The 14268-nt window shown below is 43.7% G+C and overlaps 1 protein-coding gene across 7 annotated transcripts in view; it reads left to right on the forward strand.

Annotated features, from left to right (window-relative positions):
• The window catches only part of nrxn2b (neurexin 2b), a 295473-nt gene that overhangs the window by 117317 nt on the left and 163888 nt on the right, over positions 1-14268 (forward strand). For 6 of the 7 annotated variants that reach the window (XM_088295199.1, XM_088295195.1, XM_088295200.1 and 3 more), the window contains 3 exons: positions 3663-3964; positions 9120-9143; positions 13539-13700. In XM_088295199.1, coding sequence (XP_088151325.1) covers positions 3663-3964; positions 9120-9143; positions 13539-13700 — 488 coding nt within the window. The remainder of the gene's footprint in view (positions 1-3662; positions 3965-9119; positions 9144-13538; positions 13701-14268) is intronic. The other variant, XM_088295196.1, reaches the window with a different exon arrangement.

A 14268-nucleotide genomic window follows, 5' to 3' on the forward strand; every position in this document is an offset into this window, starting at 1 on the left:
GGAAGGGGGGGTGTGAGGGGGGTAAATAAATAAATTTAAAAAAACAAATGCAATCAAGAGTCCTCAAACGCGAAGGGCTCTTTAAACGCGTGACATCCGCCTCCGCACTTAGTCACGGCTTTGACTAAAGCGTCACAATGCCGCGTTGACTTCGCTTTTGCCAATTAAGTCGAGTGGCTGATCAGAGGGATCGCTGCATCGACTGTACCGTGTCAGAGATTCATGGACACTTCATTAGGAACCAACGCTGTACCGCTGGAAACGAAAATACCGTAATTCACGTAATTAAGACGCAATCCAAAATTGTCCCACCGTTTTATACAAGGGTGGATAAAAAAAAGAAACACTGAAGAGAGAGGTTATGATGTCAAGGAAGTAGGACATCTTCGCCAAAAGGGTGGGGGAGGCGGGGTCTCGCGCGGGGGGGGGCTAATCAAGCTAGGACACGTTGCACCTTTACGACTGTAACATCGGCGAGAGGCGCCGAGAACGACATCGATAAAAAACATTTTATGTGCACCTCCTTGTGCCTTTTTTATGAGCGCCATTTGTGTCGCCGCGTGCGTGTCAAGTGGAGACGCGTTGTAAATATCCGCGGATCACGCGTGTCATGTCGGCCACAATAGACGAGCGAGCTAGCGCGCGCTCGCGCTGCGGCGCCGTTTCGCTACGTGGGTGAGCATTTTTGTCCTCCGCTCTATCTTGGCTCTTTGAAAGTGAAGTGGCCCTTCAGAAACTCAGCGAGGCGGCCGGGAGCCTCGATGCCATTGCGGCCTCGGTTGCCGGAGTATTTTAGTACGTGGCATAAGATGCTACCGTAACGACGTTCTGTCTTGGGAAGGATTGCAAAAGATGTGTTGGAAAATCTCTTTGGCGTTGATGCTTGCTTGACATCAAGGTACTATGGACTCAGTGGCGGGCCGTGCATTTTACACGTAAACCTTCAGTGAAGTCCGACTTGAATCAATTCCCCTCATAATACGATCACCATGGCTGGACAAATAATATACAGAAAGACACTTACGCACTACTGAGCGAGTTGGACGACCTAGTTTCTCTGGAAAGGTCCGTCTTGAAAATGGCCGTGCAAGTGTATCTGCAATTAAATCCACACTTTTCCCTCCTTCGGCCATTGTTATTTAAAAAAAGCGAGAATCTATTTCAGATTTTCGAACGCTCGCCAGTTCCGACTATCGGGTGGGTTGATTCCGCAAAGCGCTGCCCCCTCATGAGTGAGTATCCAATCACATGCCGCGTTCATCACCTTCAACGCAAAACCAGCGAGAAAGCTCACTTTAACCACCTCGTGATCTGATTGGCTATCGCAACTGTCTATCCACTCTAAAATTCCCAACACTCAGCGATTTTAAATCTGTGAAATCTGGCTAGCAACACGAGCTATCTGAATTCTGATTGGCTAAAAAGGCTCACCTCAAAATACAAAACGAGGATATCATATGACACCAATGAGATGAATATGAAAATGATTTCTTGATTTTGTTAGGCCAGCAGAGAAGGCCTTGACCGCCCACCACAGTCTGGACTTGTCCAGGACTTCAAGACATGGCGGATCATCCTCCTCGCCGCGTCCCGAAGGCGCCGCAATCAGACAGCAGACAGTAAATGAATAATAAAGAGGCGATTATGTGTCGCTCCATTTCAAATGGGCAGTTTCCTCCAAGTTATGGCGAGGTTAATTAAGACCTTGACGGCACTTTAGTCTCCTCTTCATGTGTGCAGGTCCTGACTTCCATCAAGCGATCACTTTTAGCCTTTGTCTCCACGGCGCCGCGCAAGGTATATAACGACACCTCGGAAGGTGGAGGCCAATTTTTGCTTCTAATTAGATTTTGCGAAAGCTGAGGTGACATCTCCTCATCGCTATTAGCAAATAATAGCCAGCGGAGACGTAACCTCCCCCCGGCGTTCGGGAATAACAGCGGCCGGCATCTTTTCGGGCTTATCCGTGTTTTTACGAAAGAGACGTAAACAAGAGAACGTGCGCAATCCGCTCGCCGGGGCAAAATCACACGCCGCTCGCAGTTAACATACTTAGCTCGTCCATAATTGAAAATGGCGGCGGCGTTTTTGCGTTGCCCTCATCAGCATTGCCGCAAGGCTTCCCTCAAGGGGATTTACTCTATATTTGTTTCAGGCGCCGCCCCGCCGCCCCCCCCCCCTCTCCTCTCTCTCACCGTTCCGTCGATCTCGTTTCTGTTTCTCCTTTAATGGCTCTTTTCGGTGTCAATTCACACTTCACTTGCGATGGCGCCGAATGCCAATTTTGAGAGACGATGCGCCTCTAAAGTGCCGTTTTCGCCATCTCCGCCGCCATCAATCGTTTGTTTGTGTGTTGGCTCGCCCTCCGGGGCCACGAGGACGCTTTCTCATCTTTAACCGTCACAGCTACGACAAATGAGCGCCGTGTCATCCGGGTCTTTGCCGGAATGGACCTTGGGGGTGAACCGGATTGGATGGTCCTCCACCGGAAACGAGTCCTTTTGGCATTTCAGTGGCGGCCATTTTTCCTATATTGTTTTCTCTGATCATTTCTACGTCGAAGCTACCAAATGAAAGAATATTCTCTTATTTCACCAGCGCAGCCGCCATGACGCTGAGGCCCCCCCCCCTTGCCCTTCCTGTAAACAGTTGGCAAACAGAGGCGATTTTCGAACTGAAATGCGACAACGCCACCCTCTGCTGGAGATTTGGGTCATTACCACTCCTCAAGTGTCTGCAATTTAAAGATCAAGCGCACGAGACGCATCTCGACCCCTCCCAATTGGTGAGGTTCTTCGGAACGTGTCTCGAGCCAAAGGAAGCATCCATTCAGAGCGTGTGTGACGTTTCCAAGAAAATCAGATGACTGATTTCAAACGAGGCATGGGATTTTGCCCATGACTTCTTTGGTTCATTCAACGTATTGTTACTTCATAATAACACTCGAGACTTGTTGGGCATTGCGGGTTCTGTCGGCATTTGCGAGCTTCAAGTTAGCCTGCGAGTCAGACTTGGCAAAATTGCTACTGGTCTAGCCTACAATCTTATTTCATTCTGTACTCGTTGGTCTTCTTCACCACTTGAGCAAATGAAGTACCGTGAAGCTTCATTTTGTCATCCCAATGGAAAAAAAAAAACGGTATAACTCCACTTTTTGATACAGACGGAAGACTTAAGACAATCTTGGCGGTAAATGAGTTCAGGAAGCCGGGTTCTCCTCACAGCTTTTTTTTGGTTGGCCCATTCTGTATTCACCTCACTTCGTTTCTTGTATCCCACTCAGCTGTGATGCAAATCAGATCATCTCACAGATGAAACACAGCAGAATATCTCGCTGATTTATCATCGGAGACATTTTTATACGAGCTGCATCATCGCAGACAATAAGCGCAGCTAATTGGTTTCTTCTGGCGCTATTCGATTGGAGGCGTGTACAAATGCGGGCGTGGAGAAGCCACTGAATGGGGAGGTTGCCGTTTACAAATTGGTTTGCTGCCAAGTGTGTGATTTTGTCTTTTTGTGAGGAGACTCGCATTTTTAAGGGTAAACTTGGACAAAGTTTAAATTGTCCCAGTTTGAGATATATTTTTGGTTTCTTCTTCTTCTTCTTTGGTGCTGTTGGTGTTTCTTACTCAAGCTCTTGGCCTTGTCCACCCTCACAGGAAAGGAAGAGTCCGTAGCAACCTTCAAGGGCAACGAGTTCTTCTGCTACGACCTGTCGCTGACGCCGATCCAGAGCAGCACGGACGAGATCACGCTGTCCTTCCGCACGCTGCAGCGCAACGGCCTCATGCTGCACACGGGCAAGTCGGCCGATTACGTCAACCTGTCGCTGAAGAGCGGCGCCGTCTGGCTGGTCATCAACCTGGGCTCGGGGGCCTTCGAGGCCCTGGTGGAGCCCGTCAACGGCAAGTTCAACGACAACGCCTGGCATGACGTGCGCGTCACCCGCAACCTGCGCCAGGTAAACCCGCGGTGCCCCCCCCCCCGAGAAATGCGCCACTTTTGGATTTTCTTGAATGGCGTTCGGCTACCTGTGATTATCTCCGCTTGTCTAATCATCTGTCACTTTGACTTAAATTTAGTTTTCAAGGTTGACATTGGGCTATTTGCTTCCCTTTATTTCTTTGCGAAAACTAACAACGGCTCTTTCCCCATTAAAGTTCAAGGCGCATTATCACTTCACAAGGCACCCAATGAAATGTTTTTCTTCCTTTTTGCTTCCAGAATATGAATGGAGTAGAGTGGAACACGGATTTAGGAGATTTTTTGGAGGGGGGGGGGGGGGTGGATATTTTCTGCTTTGGGTTGCAGAGCGCCACAGTCACCCATCAATTTGAGTCATTTATTGAACAATACAAACACTCAAACACAAAAATACAAAATGCGAACTAGTGGGGAGCTGCAACGGGCCACAGATCGCACAACTTATGATGTTGCATGCATGTTGCTCACAAGGCCTTAAAAAGGGGCATAACATGCTAATTATATATATATATATATATATATATATATATATTATATATATTTACTATATATATATATATATTATATATATATATATATATATTATATATCAATTTTTTTTTTTTTTTTTTTTTTTTTAATTATATCTTCATGCATGTGAATTTGTTCAGACCATTTGGTCAAACGGAACAGAAAAGTGTCTCAAGGAAGAAATGCATCCATGCCGTTGGTTTCTTGATTTGTTGCGATTCCCACTTAACGATAAAGGAACTCACTGATTTACTGTGAAAGCTGAACTGTTCAATTTTCCATTACTGGAGTACATTTCTTAAAGCCGTTAGCAGTCTTTATATTCTTTTATTTTATTTATTTTTTTTAATAATACAAAGCAGTTTTATTTTTCTGTAGTCAAACCACGTCGGCAGTTTCCATTCATTTTAATGGGTAAAGCCGCAAGTCGTGTCCATGCATTTTTCAAACTTGCTTGAGAGCGTTCACCCGGTTTTACGGCCTTCGTGCGTGCGTGCAGCAAGTACCTGCACATCCCTTATGTGCTGAGCTCATCACTTGGCGCTTTGGCGAGTGTGGCGGTGAGACACAATCAATTTCACTTACACTCGCCGTGCTTACTAGCTCACATTTTGGAGGATAATTGTAATTGGAACGAATGGCTTGTCAGAGCTAATAATGGCCAGCGCGGGCGGCTCAGAATGCCAAAACGGGCCGACAAGCATTAAAAGCAAACAGCGGTCCCGAGAGTGAAGTTGCGGCCAACTCGCTGACACCGCCACCCACGTCCGAGTGTTCGAGTCAAGCAAGTTTCTACGTTGCACTCCGGACGATTGCGGGTCCAACGTGCGGTGTGAGACGAGACGAACGATTTGCGGCGTTAAGCGGGCCGCCGAATGCGCCAGAATGAGCAACACGTGCAGACGTCTGTCTCTTCGCTCAATTTAGTTCAAAGGATCAAACAGCATCACACATTGAGAAACGCTGTTTATTCAGCTGCCAATTCCTGCGTGGATCCACAAAAAAAAAGAAAAATGGAGGATTATGCTGGATCAGATTTGTCGATGTTTTCTCTCTGACCAAGAATATTTCAGATAAATTAGGGATGGGAAAACGTTTTGTGGACAAAACATGTGGACATTTGAGGTTCAATGCAAAGGTGGATGAGCTCATTCATTGAAGTTTGTGTAGAATTGATAATCAACTAATCATTCATTTTTAAATAAAAAGAAAATCGACCGAAAAGGGTCCATTGATTTAAAAAAAAAAAAAACGTATTTAAACAACAAAATAGAATTAAACGGTATTTGCAATTTATTTTTTTTATTCCGTTCAATTGAGTTTTGCTAGTGTGAGCACTTTGGCCACTTGGACGCAATATAATACAGATAGAAAGTCCTGGAGATGCTCTCAACTAAATAAGGACGTCATATTAATCGTTCTGCGTCGAGGAAAAAGACGACATACTTGTCTGTCTACATGTGTTGCTCCACGGCACATGTTTGCATTACGTTTAGTTTGTAGGTGTGTTGAAATACTCAGTGTTTCATTCTAAAAATAAATAAATAAAATTTAATAAATAAGTAAACAAACAAATGAATAAAAAAAAAATTAATTAATTGATTAATTAATTAATTTTAAAATGAAATAGTTTTGTGTTTAGGTTGACCGCAAACGTTAACTATGAACGGCACCACGCCTCTTTTTGGAAATATTGTTTTAAATCTGCCAAACTGACGCCTGTTAGGAAGTGAGTTGAAGTTTTTTTGCTCGAGGACCAAAGAAAAAAAAAAATTGCTCAAACGACACCAAGTCAAGTCACTCAACTGTATGTAGAATTGTTTATATTCCTAATATGCGATAAGTGAATACCCGAAAAATACACTCCTTTCAGCTCTATTGGGAAAATTTGGCTCAATTTTTGCAACGAATATTAAAACATTCTGCATGTAAATGAAGAATAAAGGCAGCAAATATTTCATCGCCTTCTTTTCTGAAACATCAAATCCTCTTCCGTCCTGCTTTTTACGCCGACAGAAAGTGACAGCTGGGCGTGGTTTGGCAGTCAACCCTCGCCATGGAGTCAAAACTTCCTGTAAATTCATTTGGAGCCAGAATTAACAAACCATTTCAGCTAATCTGCGTGAATTTGTAACAGATGGCCCCAGTGCCCTTTCCGTCTTTTAATCTGCTTTATATTTCTCCGTGTTGCTCATGTCATCCAATAATGAATAAACGTCCCCACGTAGGCCTCCATTTTGCTCCAAAAGGAAATAACTTGTCATCTTCGCCTTTTTTGCAATAATTGTTTTGCATAAGCATAATGTAGCTGTCAGCAAAGCACACGGTTTGGTGACTCTCAGGAGCTGGGAGGGAATTGGGGGGGGTTGGGTGAAGGTCTGCCAGATGACCACGCACAGGGTCGGAGCGCCTCCTGGTGGTGGTGAAGTGACGAGTGCAACGTGTTGTTGCTCCACACAAAACTCCCCCAAATCAGAAAGTTGCAAGTGGAATTTTCCACGTGTCCGCTTGCTGTCCCAACGGGAATCCGAGACTTGAAGATAAGAGAAGGTTTTAGCACCGCGACGTGAGAGCAAAGCAAAAGGAGAGACAACAGTTTGTTCCTCATCGAAGCCAAACACAACACAGGCGACTTGTAATCCCCGATGTGACTTTACAAGTCGGAGATTCAACATCCAAGTGACAGAACTGGGCCAGTCGCTTTTTAGCCAGCGTCGGAAGAGACAGGCGGCGGCGCAACCGGCTGCGTGGCTCCTATTTCTTTCTCGCCTTTTAAACGTCGACGCCGGGCTCATTTGCGTGACGTTTCCGCTCGCATTTTGCACACCTGAAATCAGATAACTTAACGTTTGCAGCGTTCGCAGTGATGAAGGGAAACTCGACGGGGCGATCAACTCTTAGATTGTGACTCGGTTAAGACAAATTGCAAGAAAATGAGGAAATGCATTTGCGACGCGCTGCGGATCGGAAAAGTCGACACGCCGCTGTTTAAAGCTTTTTGGTGAATTAAAAAGAAGGAAACGTGAGGAAAACATTTTGACACTTTTCCAACCGTTCATGTGTATGAGATTAACTCTGAGCCAGCGGAGTTTGAATTTGAAATTATAATAGTGAATTTTTTTTATACCATCAAAAATCCTCACCATTGAAATTCAACATGAAAAAAAATTCAGCTGCCATTTAAAAAAAAAATTGCCGGCAGATTTTTTTGTAGTTGAATTTTTCACAGCTGAACTTTTTTTAAGGCTTTTTTTTTTTTTTGCGCAAATATTTAGGTGAATTATTTTACTTGCAGTTTTAGTATTTTTGATTGTAAAACAAAATCCGGTGTTATAATTTCAATTTCAAACTCCAATGGCACAGATTTGCTTCCATACATGTGGCCTCTAACCTGTACAACTCAATTAAAAAAATAAATAAATAATGAGATTGCATAAGTGTGCACACCCTCTAATATCTGTGGCTGGTCGGAAACAAACAATCACAATCATGTCGCTGTTCGAGTAGGATTTTTGAGTATTTTTTTCTTGGGTGGGGCTTTCTAGCCGAAGCTAAAATTTTGTTTTGTGTTCATAATTTCCCTCCCCCATTCTTCAATGTTTTCCCTTTTGGAATTAAGGCGCAAATGTTTGACCTTCATCGGGCAGTAAGAATTTCGCAAATGTGTCCAATTTTTCAACAGAGTCGTACCGGTCGCATTAAAGGTGGAAAACATTTCAAAATGATCTTAACTTGACATTTGAACAGGGGTGTGTAGACTTTTTCTATCCTCTGCCATGACACACATCTGTCTTGTAATGTTGATATTTTTGCTGATCTTCCCCTGCCGGTAATGCTGTGACGAATGGAAATGAACTAACTGCTTTTATTTTATTTATTTTTATTTTTTTAGGGTACTGCAAAATCTACAGCCTCGCTTTTCTCATGAATATTAATTTTGCCGATTTCATTGATTACCTTTCGATCTGAACTTGGGCTGCTTTGTGTCCATAGCAGCAATTTAATATGAGGAAGAGAAAGAAAAAAAAAAAAAGGCGCTTTAGATAGTGGTGTGTTGTCCAGTACTGAACACACACACACACGCACACCCCCACACACACACACCACTCACAAGTCCCCGTGTCCAAATTTTGCTAACTCTTGTCTCTTTTACTAACAAAAAGTCTGAATTTGTTCCAGTTTGATTCTGTTCATTGGTGCTTTTGTTTTTGCCCTCTGCAGTTTTTTCGCTTTCCACAAAACTAACACTGTGTCATCCACGGAATGTCAACCATTCTACTTAACCTACAACGGAACGTACTAACAAATGTGTTATCCTCCCCCCCCCCCCCCCCCCTCTCTCGTTTTTACTTTGATTTTCTAGAAAAGCATAGATAGCATAGTTGCTCAACTGTTTTTTTTTTTTTTTCTTGATTTGGATGTGAGTGAGCACGTTAGGGAGATATATATATATTTTTTTTTAAAGTGCTCGAGTTTACTTTTTGAGAGAAAATGGCTTTTCTTCCACTTTTTGGGGGGGGGCGGGGCTACACGTGTGTTCTCCTGAGTTTAAGGTTGGTCATTATTTATTTATTTATTTATTTTTCCCTCCTCCTCCCCCCTTTCCCTGTTTTCTCCCGTAGCACGCAGGCATCGGACACGCTATGGTAAACAAACTGCATTATATGGTAGTTATCATTCTAACTGTCTTCTAGTTTGGTTTGTCCTTCTGGGTTTTTTTTTTTTTCCCCGTTTCTCTTCTGTTTGCTTTTCAACGTTCAATCCGCCATCAGGTAGCTGCCAAACTCTGCTTGTTTTTATTTGATCTATTTTTTTTATTTGATTGCCATCCAGTACTTCCTTCCCTTTTAATCTACACATCCAAAGAGGTCTATAAAAAAAAAAAAAAAATCTAATGTGTATTTTCCAGACTTTTTTGCTCGTTTTTTTTCCCCCCTCTCTCCCCTTTGGTTCTTTTTTTCGACTTTTTTTATTATTATTATCCCTATGAAGAAATAAAGAATTATAGTCCAATATTTCTCAATTGAGCATTAGAAAAGTTATTTCATTTTGGGTTCTTTTTCTCTTTGACCTGATCCCTGCCCCCTTTCTGATTTATTTATTTTTTTTCTCGTGAGCAACCCCGAGACGTGAGCGCACGCAGCCGACTTGTAAAGCGGGGGAACAAACATCCTCTGATGGCGCCTCCAGTGAATGTCAAACATTCGCTCATGTCGTTATTTTCATTTGATAAAATGACTTTGGACTGGAGCCGTGATTTCCGAGCGCTATGCCGCGACGAGCGATCCGAGCCATCCGCCGTCCACGTGTCACCAGAAATTAGCCAACTTTAACTCAATTGGTTCAAAAAATGATTTACTCCCACTAACGGATATACGCCAGCAACGTTTACCGTCGTGATGGGCACGGGAAGATGCGTTTCCGCGAGCTGGCGGTTACCAGGTGTAGCCATCTGTTGCCATTCAGAGCTTTTATTAAAGTTAAGTGAAAAGAAATGTCTTGTAAATTTGACGCAGTACGGAGAAGTGTTGTTAACGACACAACATTTTTGATCTTCACTTAATTCCGAGTTGGAATATATCTCACTGGGTCATTGCGAGGTTTTCCATGCCGTGACAACGAGGCGCTCTAAAGTAGGGCTGAGCGATTTTAGTTATTTGCGTTGCAATTTTGAGTTGCGCTTTTCTTCACCTTGTACGGTGACGTTTAAAAACATGGCAGTCAATGCCATTTTAGCTTGAAAAAGAAAAAAATAATAATAATACTGAAATAATGCAAGGGCACGAAAGAGGTTTTAAGAGGCGGGGCAGTTCTTGCTCAAGTTTTTTCAAACGACTTGCCGTCAAGTATCATTTTTTGCAATTGTGTGTGTGAAAATGCATTTAAAAGTCGACTGTACGCCTAAGCACTTATTTTAGGTCCTTCCTGACGCTGTTTTTTCACTTTTTCAATTTTGCACGTTCAGCGACTCCTCGTTCAATTAAAAACGCTGCTTGTGAGCGGGCTCGTTTATTTGGCATCGCGAAGGAGGTGATCCGCGTCGGACAGCTCGTTGCAGCGTGCTACCTTTTTTTTTTTTTTGGTTCATATGACCCGCTTCTTGAGCGAAGGGCACAAAGTGCAGCTTTTACCATCTCAAAATCGCGTTTTCTGAGCGCACGTTTTCGGCCCCGAAACGCCAAATTGTTCAGCCTTACTCTAAAGCTCCTTCAAGACTTTTTTTTTTGAAATCTCAGACTTTCTCTGTATGATATCCGTGTGACACGGGCAACGACGAGGCACTCTAACAGCAGACGTGCATTGCTCGCCGATGATCTCCACTGGGGCCGCCGTCACTTTTGTTTTTGGCGTTCTCCGTTGCAAGTGCTGCACTGTGTGCACGCGAGCCGTCATTAATTACTAACACTAACGTACACTTCTGCATGACACCCCCTCTTTTTTCTCTCCAAAGATTACATTAAGCATATATGTAGATGTATATATCACGGCTAACATATATACATGCATATATCCGTGGTTCTAATCTAATCAATACGGCCACGCGACACGTTCGCCGCAACCCTTTCCCTCTTTTGTGATGTTTTTTTTTTTTTTGGTTCCGTTTGAAATCAACCAACTAAAACCAATAATGACCTCCCACATGGAAAAAAAAAAGGAGGGGGGCTAGGAGCTTGGGGGAGAGGACTGAACGACCCCCCCCCCCGCACCCCCACTTTGCAATGTGTTGCATAGAGAGTAAACAATTGCATTCTTTAAAGTGAAAGAGAATTTGGCGTGATGATGTAATACGCGCTCACGTCCTTATGCTCCTCGCTCTCTTGTCCCCCCTTCTTAAAAAAAAAAAAAAAACAATCTGCAGAGTATATCCATGAAATTGTTCCCATCCTGTATTCTCTTTGCATGCGTCTCCTGTGGTGTCCATCCTCACCGGGTTTTCCAAAAAAAAAAGAAATCATGACTGATTCTCCTCATCCGTGTGACATCCAGTCGCGTATTTCCACGTGAAGTGCATGGCTTGTGTGCATCACCTTTTCCGAACTCCAATGGATTCTTTTATATATCTGTTCTGATGACGATCAAACACCTGCAGTCCAAACATGGCTTTGGTTTGAGCAAAGAATCCGTTACCCATTCTTTCGACTAATTTTGCACAAGATTTAACCGAAAAAAAAAAAAACACGCACGCAAATGTGCTACTAATCTAACGTACGTTGTTGCAAGTGTACTAACAACCATTTTTGTGTCTGACCTCCCCTTACTGACCAAAGTACTAACCGATTGTGCTCGCAACCAAACAAACCCTAACCCGCCCCTGCACTTTGGACCTTTACTAACACACTTGGCGCTGATACACACAAACACACACGCACGCACACACAAAATGAGAATCTGCCAGACATCTTTTGAATCTCCACTCTCACTCGCTCATTGACGATGACGTTGCGTATTTGTCGTACTGATCTTTACTCATTTAACATTGACTTTCTCGACAGACGTGCTGCCAGCAGAGGTAAGTTAATGTTTTTACGGTTTTAACAGTTTGGGTCAACACTAACCCAATAATTGGGTCAAAAAGGGACCGTCTGCTCCTTGGATCAATTTGGGGTTATTCATTACACCCGAAATGCATAAATAAATAAATGAGTAAATTAAATTGGGTTATTGATTTCACCCAACGTATTGGGTCAAAAGAATGCGGGGGAAAAAATGGCGGGTCCGTTTGACTCAACTTGTTTAGTTCTTCATTCGACCTAAAAAGTCAAATGAAGAACCCACATAACAACCCAAATATATTAGTTGTGTTTTGGGTTATTCTTTTTTTGAAGGAACAACCCCCGAAAAATTGTGTGTTGTTTAGTGCCCAACAACCCCTTTTTTGGGTGGTTATTTTGTGGGTGATTCATTTGGCGCAAATGATGGCTGAAATGAACCCGCAAAACACCCCAAAATAATGTTTTGGGTTATTCTTTTGACCCAACCTTTGGTGTTAAATGAATAACCCCAAAATTGACCCGAGGTGAGTCGGTCCCTTTCTGACCCGTGATCGGGTTAATTATGACTCAACTGTTTTTATTTTTGCATTGATTACAAATGTTGTCCTCCCACCGGCTCCCCCTGCAGGTGTGGAGTTTTGTTGAACAACACATTTTGGGGCTTTGTTTGAAAATGCTTGTATTTATCGTTTGGGAAAAAAAATATGTAACGTTTTGACTGACTGTTGACTGCTTCTTTTTTTGTATTTGATTGCGTTTCCGTCCTCATGAGGAGACCTTCAAAGGTGTCTGGCAGTTTATCAATACACAACCCGACCACAAACAAAACACAACAATGCACACCCAAGGAGTTAAGCTGAAATTTTCACTGCAGGCTTCAAAAAGCCACGTAGGAGGGGAAAAAAGAAAAACGAAACGCCGCTGGCCCCCACCCGCACGCTCCCAACACACAAGCCGCTGGGGGGGAGCAACAGACATAAAAATGAGTTGCTCTGTTTCCAAGGGAAGTGCAACAACAACAACACAGAAATGTGACCTTCAGCTGAGTAAGACCTGTAGAGTGCAGGAGCAACAAAAGACAACCCCCAAAAAAAAAGAAAATGCCGGGCAGGAAAAGAATAACAAATAACACAACATAATTGTGAATCACCAACAATTTGTTGGCCAAACCAAATCATGTAAGCGATGTTCTTCAGACATGTTAGAAGACATAAATGTCACGTTTTGCTCTGTCTGCATTAAAAAAACAAATTGCATCCCATAATATGCAACCAGGCATGAAAGAAACCATAAATCTAAAATAAATTAGCTCGTTGAGCAAGTGTGATGCAGAGAATACGACTGCACTCGAAAGGGAAACGCCCATTTTTTTTTCAACCCTCAAAACAAGCATGGACCAGCACTTCGGCCACTCAACTGTTTGTCGCCCATTTTTTTTTTATCGTCATTGCTCTAATTCCTCTCTTGTCTATTCCATGTAACCCTGACCCCTCCCTCTCCCTGCCCCCCCCTCCTCTTTATCTGTTCTGCTACCACGCCTGTTGCCAGGTAACCATCTCGGTGGACGGGATCCTGACCACCACCGGCTACACGCAGGAGGACTACACCATGCTCGGTTCCGACGACTTCTTCTACATTGGCGGCAGCCCAAACACCGCCGATCTGCCGGGCTCGCCCGTCAGCAACAACTTCATGGGCTGCCTCAAAGACGTGAGTCTCAAAAAAAAAAAAATCTGGTGGAAGTAGAACTCCTGTTACCAAATCGACTCCAGGTACTGTCGCTCTGACCCAAATGCATTTTCCAGAATCAGAATGCCCTTTATTGTCATTGTCGTCGGTGTAAAACAAGATTGGAGAGCTCCCCTCTTCAGTGCAATAGAACAAGTAATTGAATTTAATATATCAATTGAATGACTTAAATAAAAAATAAAACACCTAATGTTGCATTTCTACAAGGTTAGCCTCACTCTGTCTGCCTCAGTGCAGCTGCCATACCAGGTAGAGACACGGTACGTCAGCGGGCTCTCGATGGACGAGCGGTAGAAGGCCAGCAGCAGCGTCTTGATCGGGTTGGATTTCTTGACGACCCTCAAGAAGTGTAGACGCTGATGGACCGTGCTCTAGAGCGCCTCGTTGTTGGCCGTGTGCACACACCACACTGGGAAAGTCCCAAAAAAAAAAGTCCGACTCGACAACATGCATGGACCGGGACTTCCGCTGGCTTTGCTGCTTTCGAGCGCCTCGTTGTCAGCCCTGAGTGTGCGCTTGACTCTGTGGG

Source organism: Idiotropiscis lumnitzeri, chromosome 4, assembly GCF_059441095.1.
Source record: "Idiotropiscis lumnitzeri isolate Australia: NSW breed Sydney's pygmy pipehorse chromosome 4, RoL_Ilum_1.0, whole genome shotgun sequence".
NCBI classification, from domain to species: Eukaryota; Metazoa; Chordata; class Actinopteri; order Syngnathiformes; family Syngnathidae; genus Idiotropiscis; species Idiotropiscis lumnitzeri.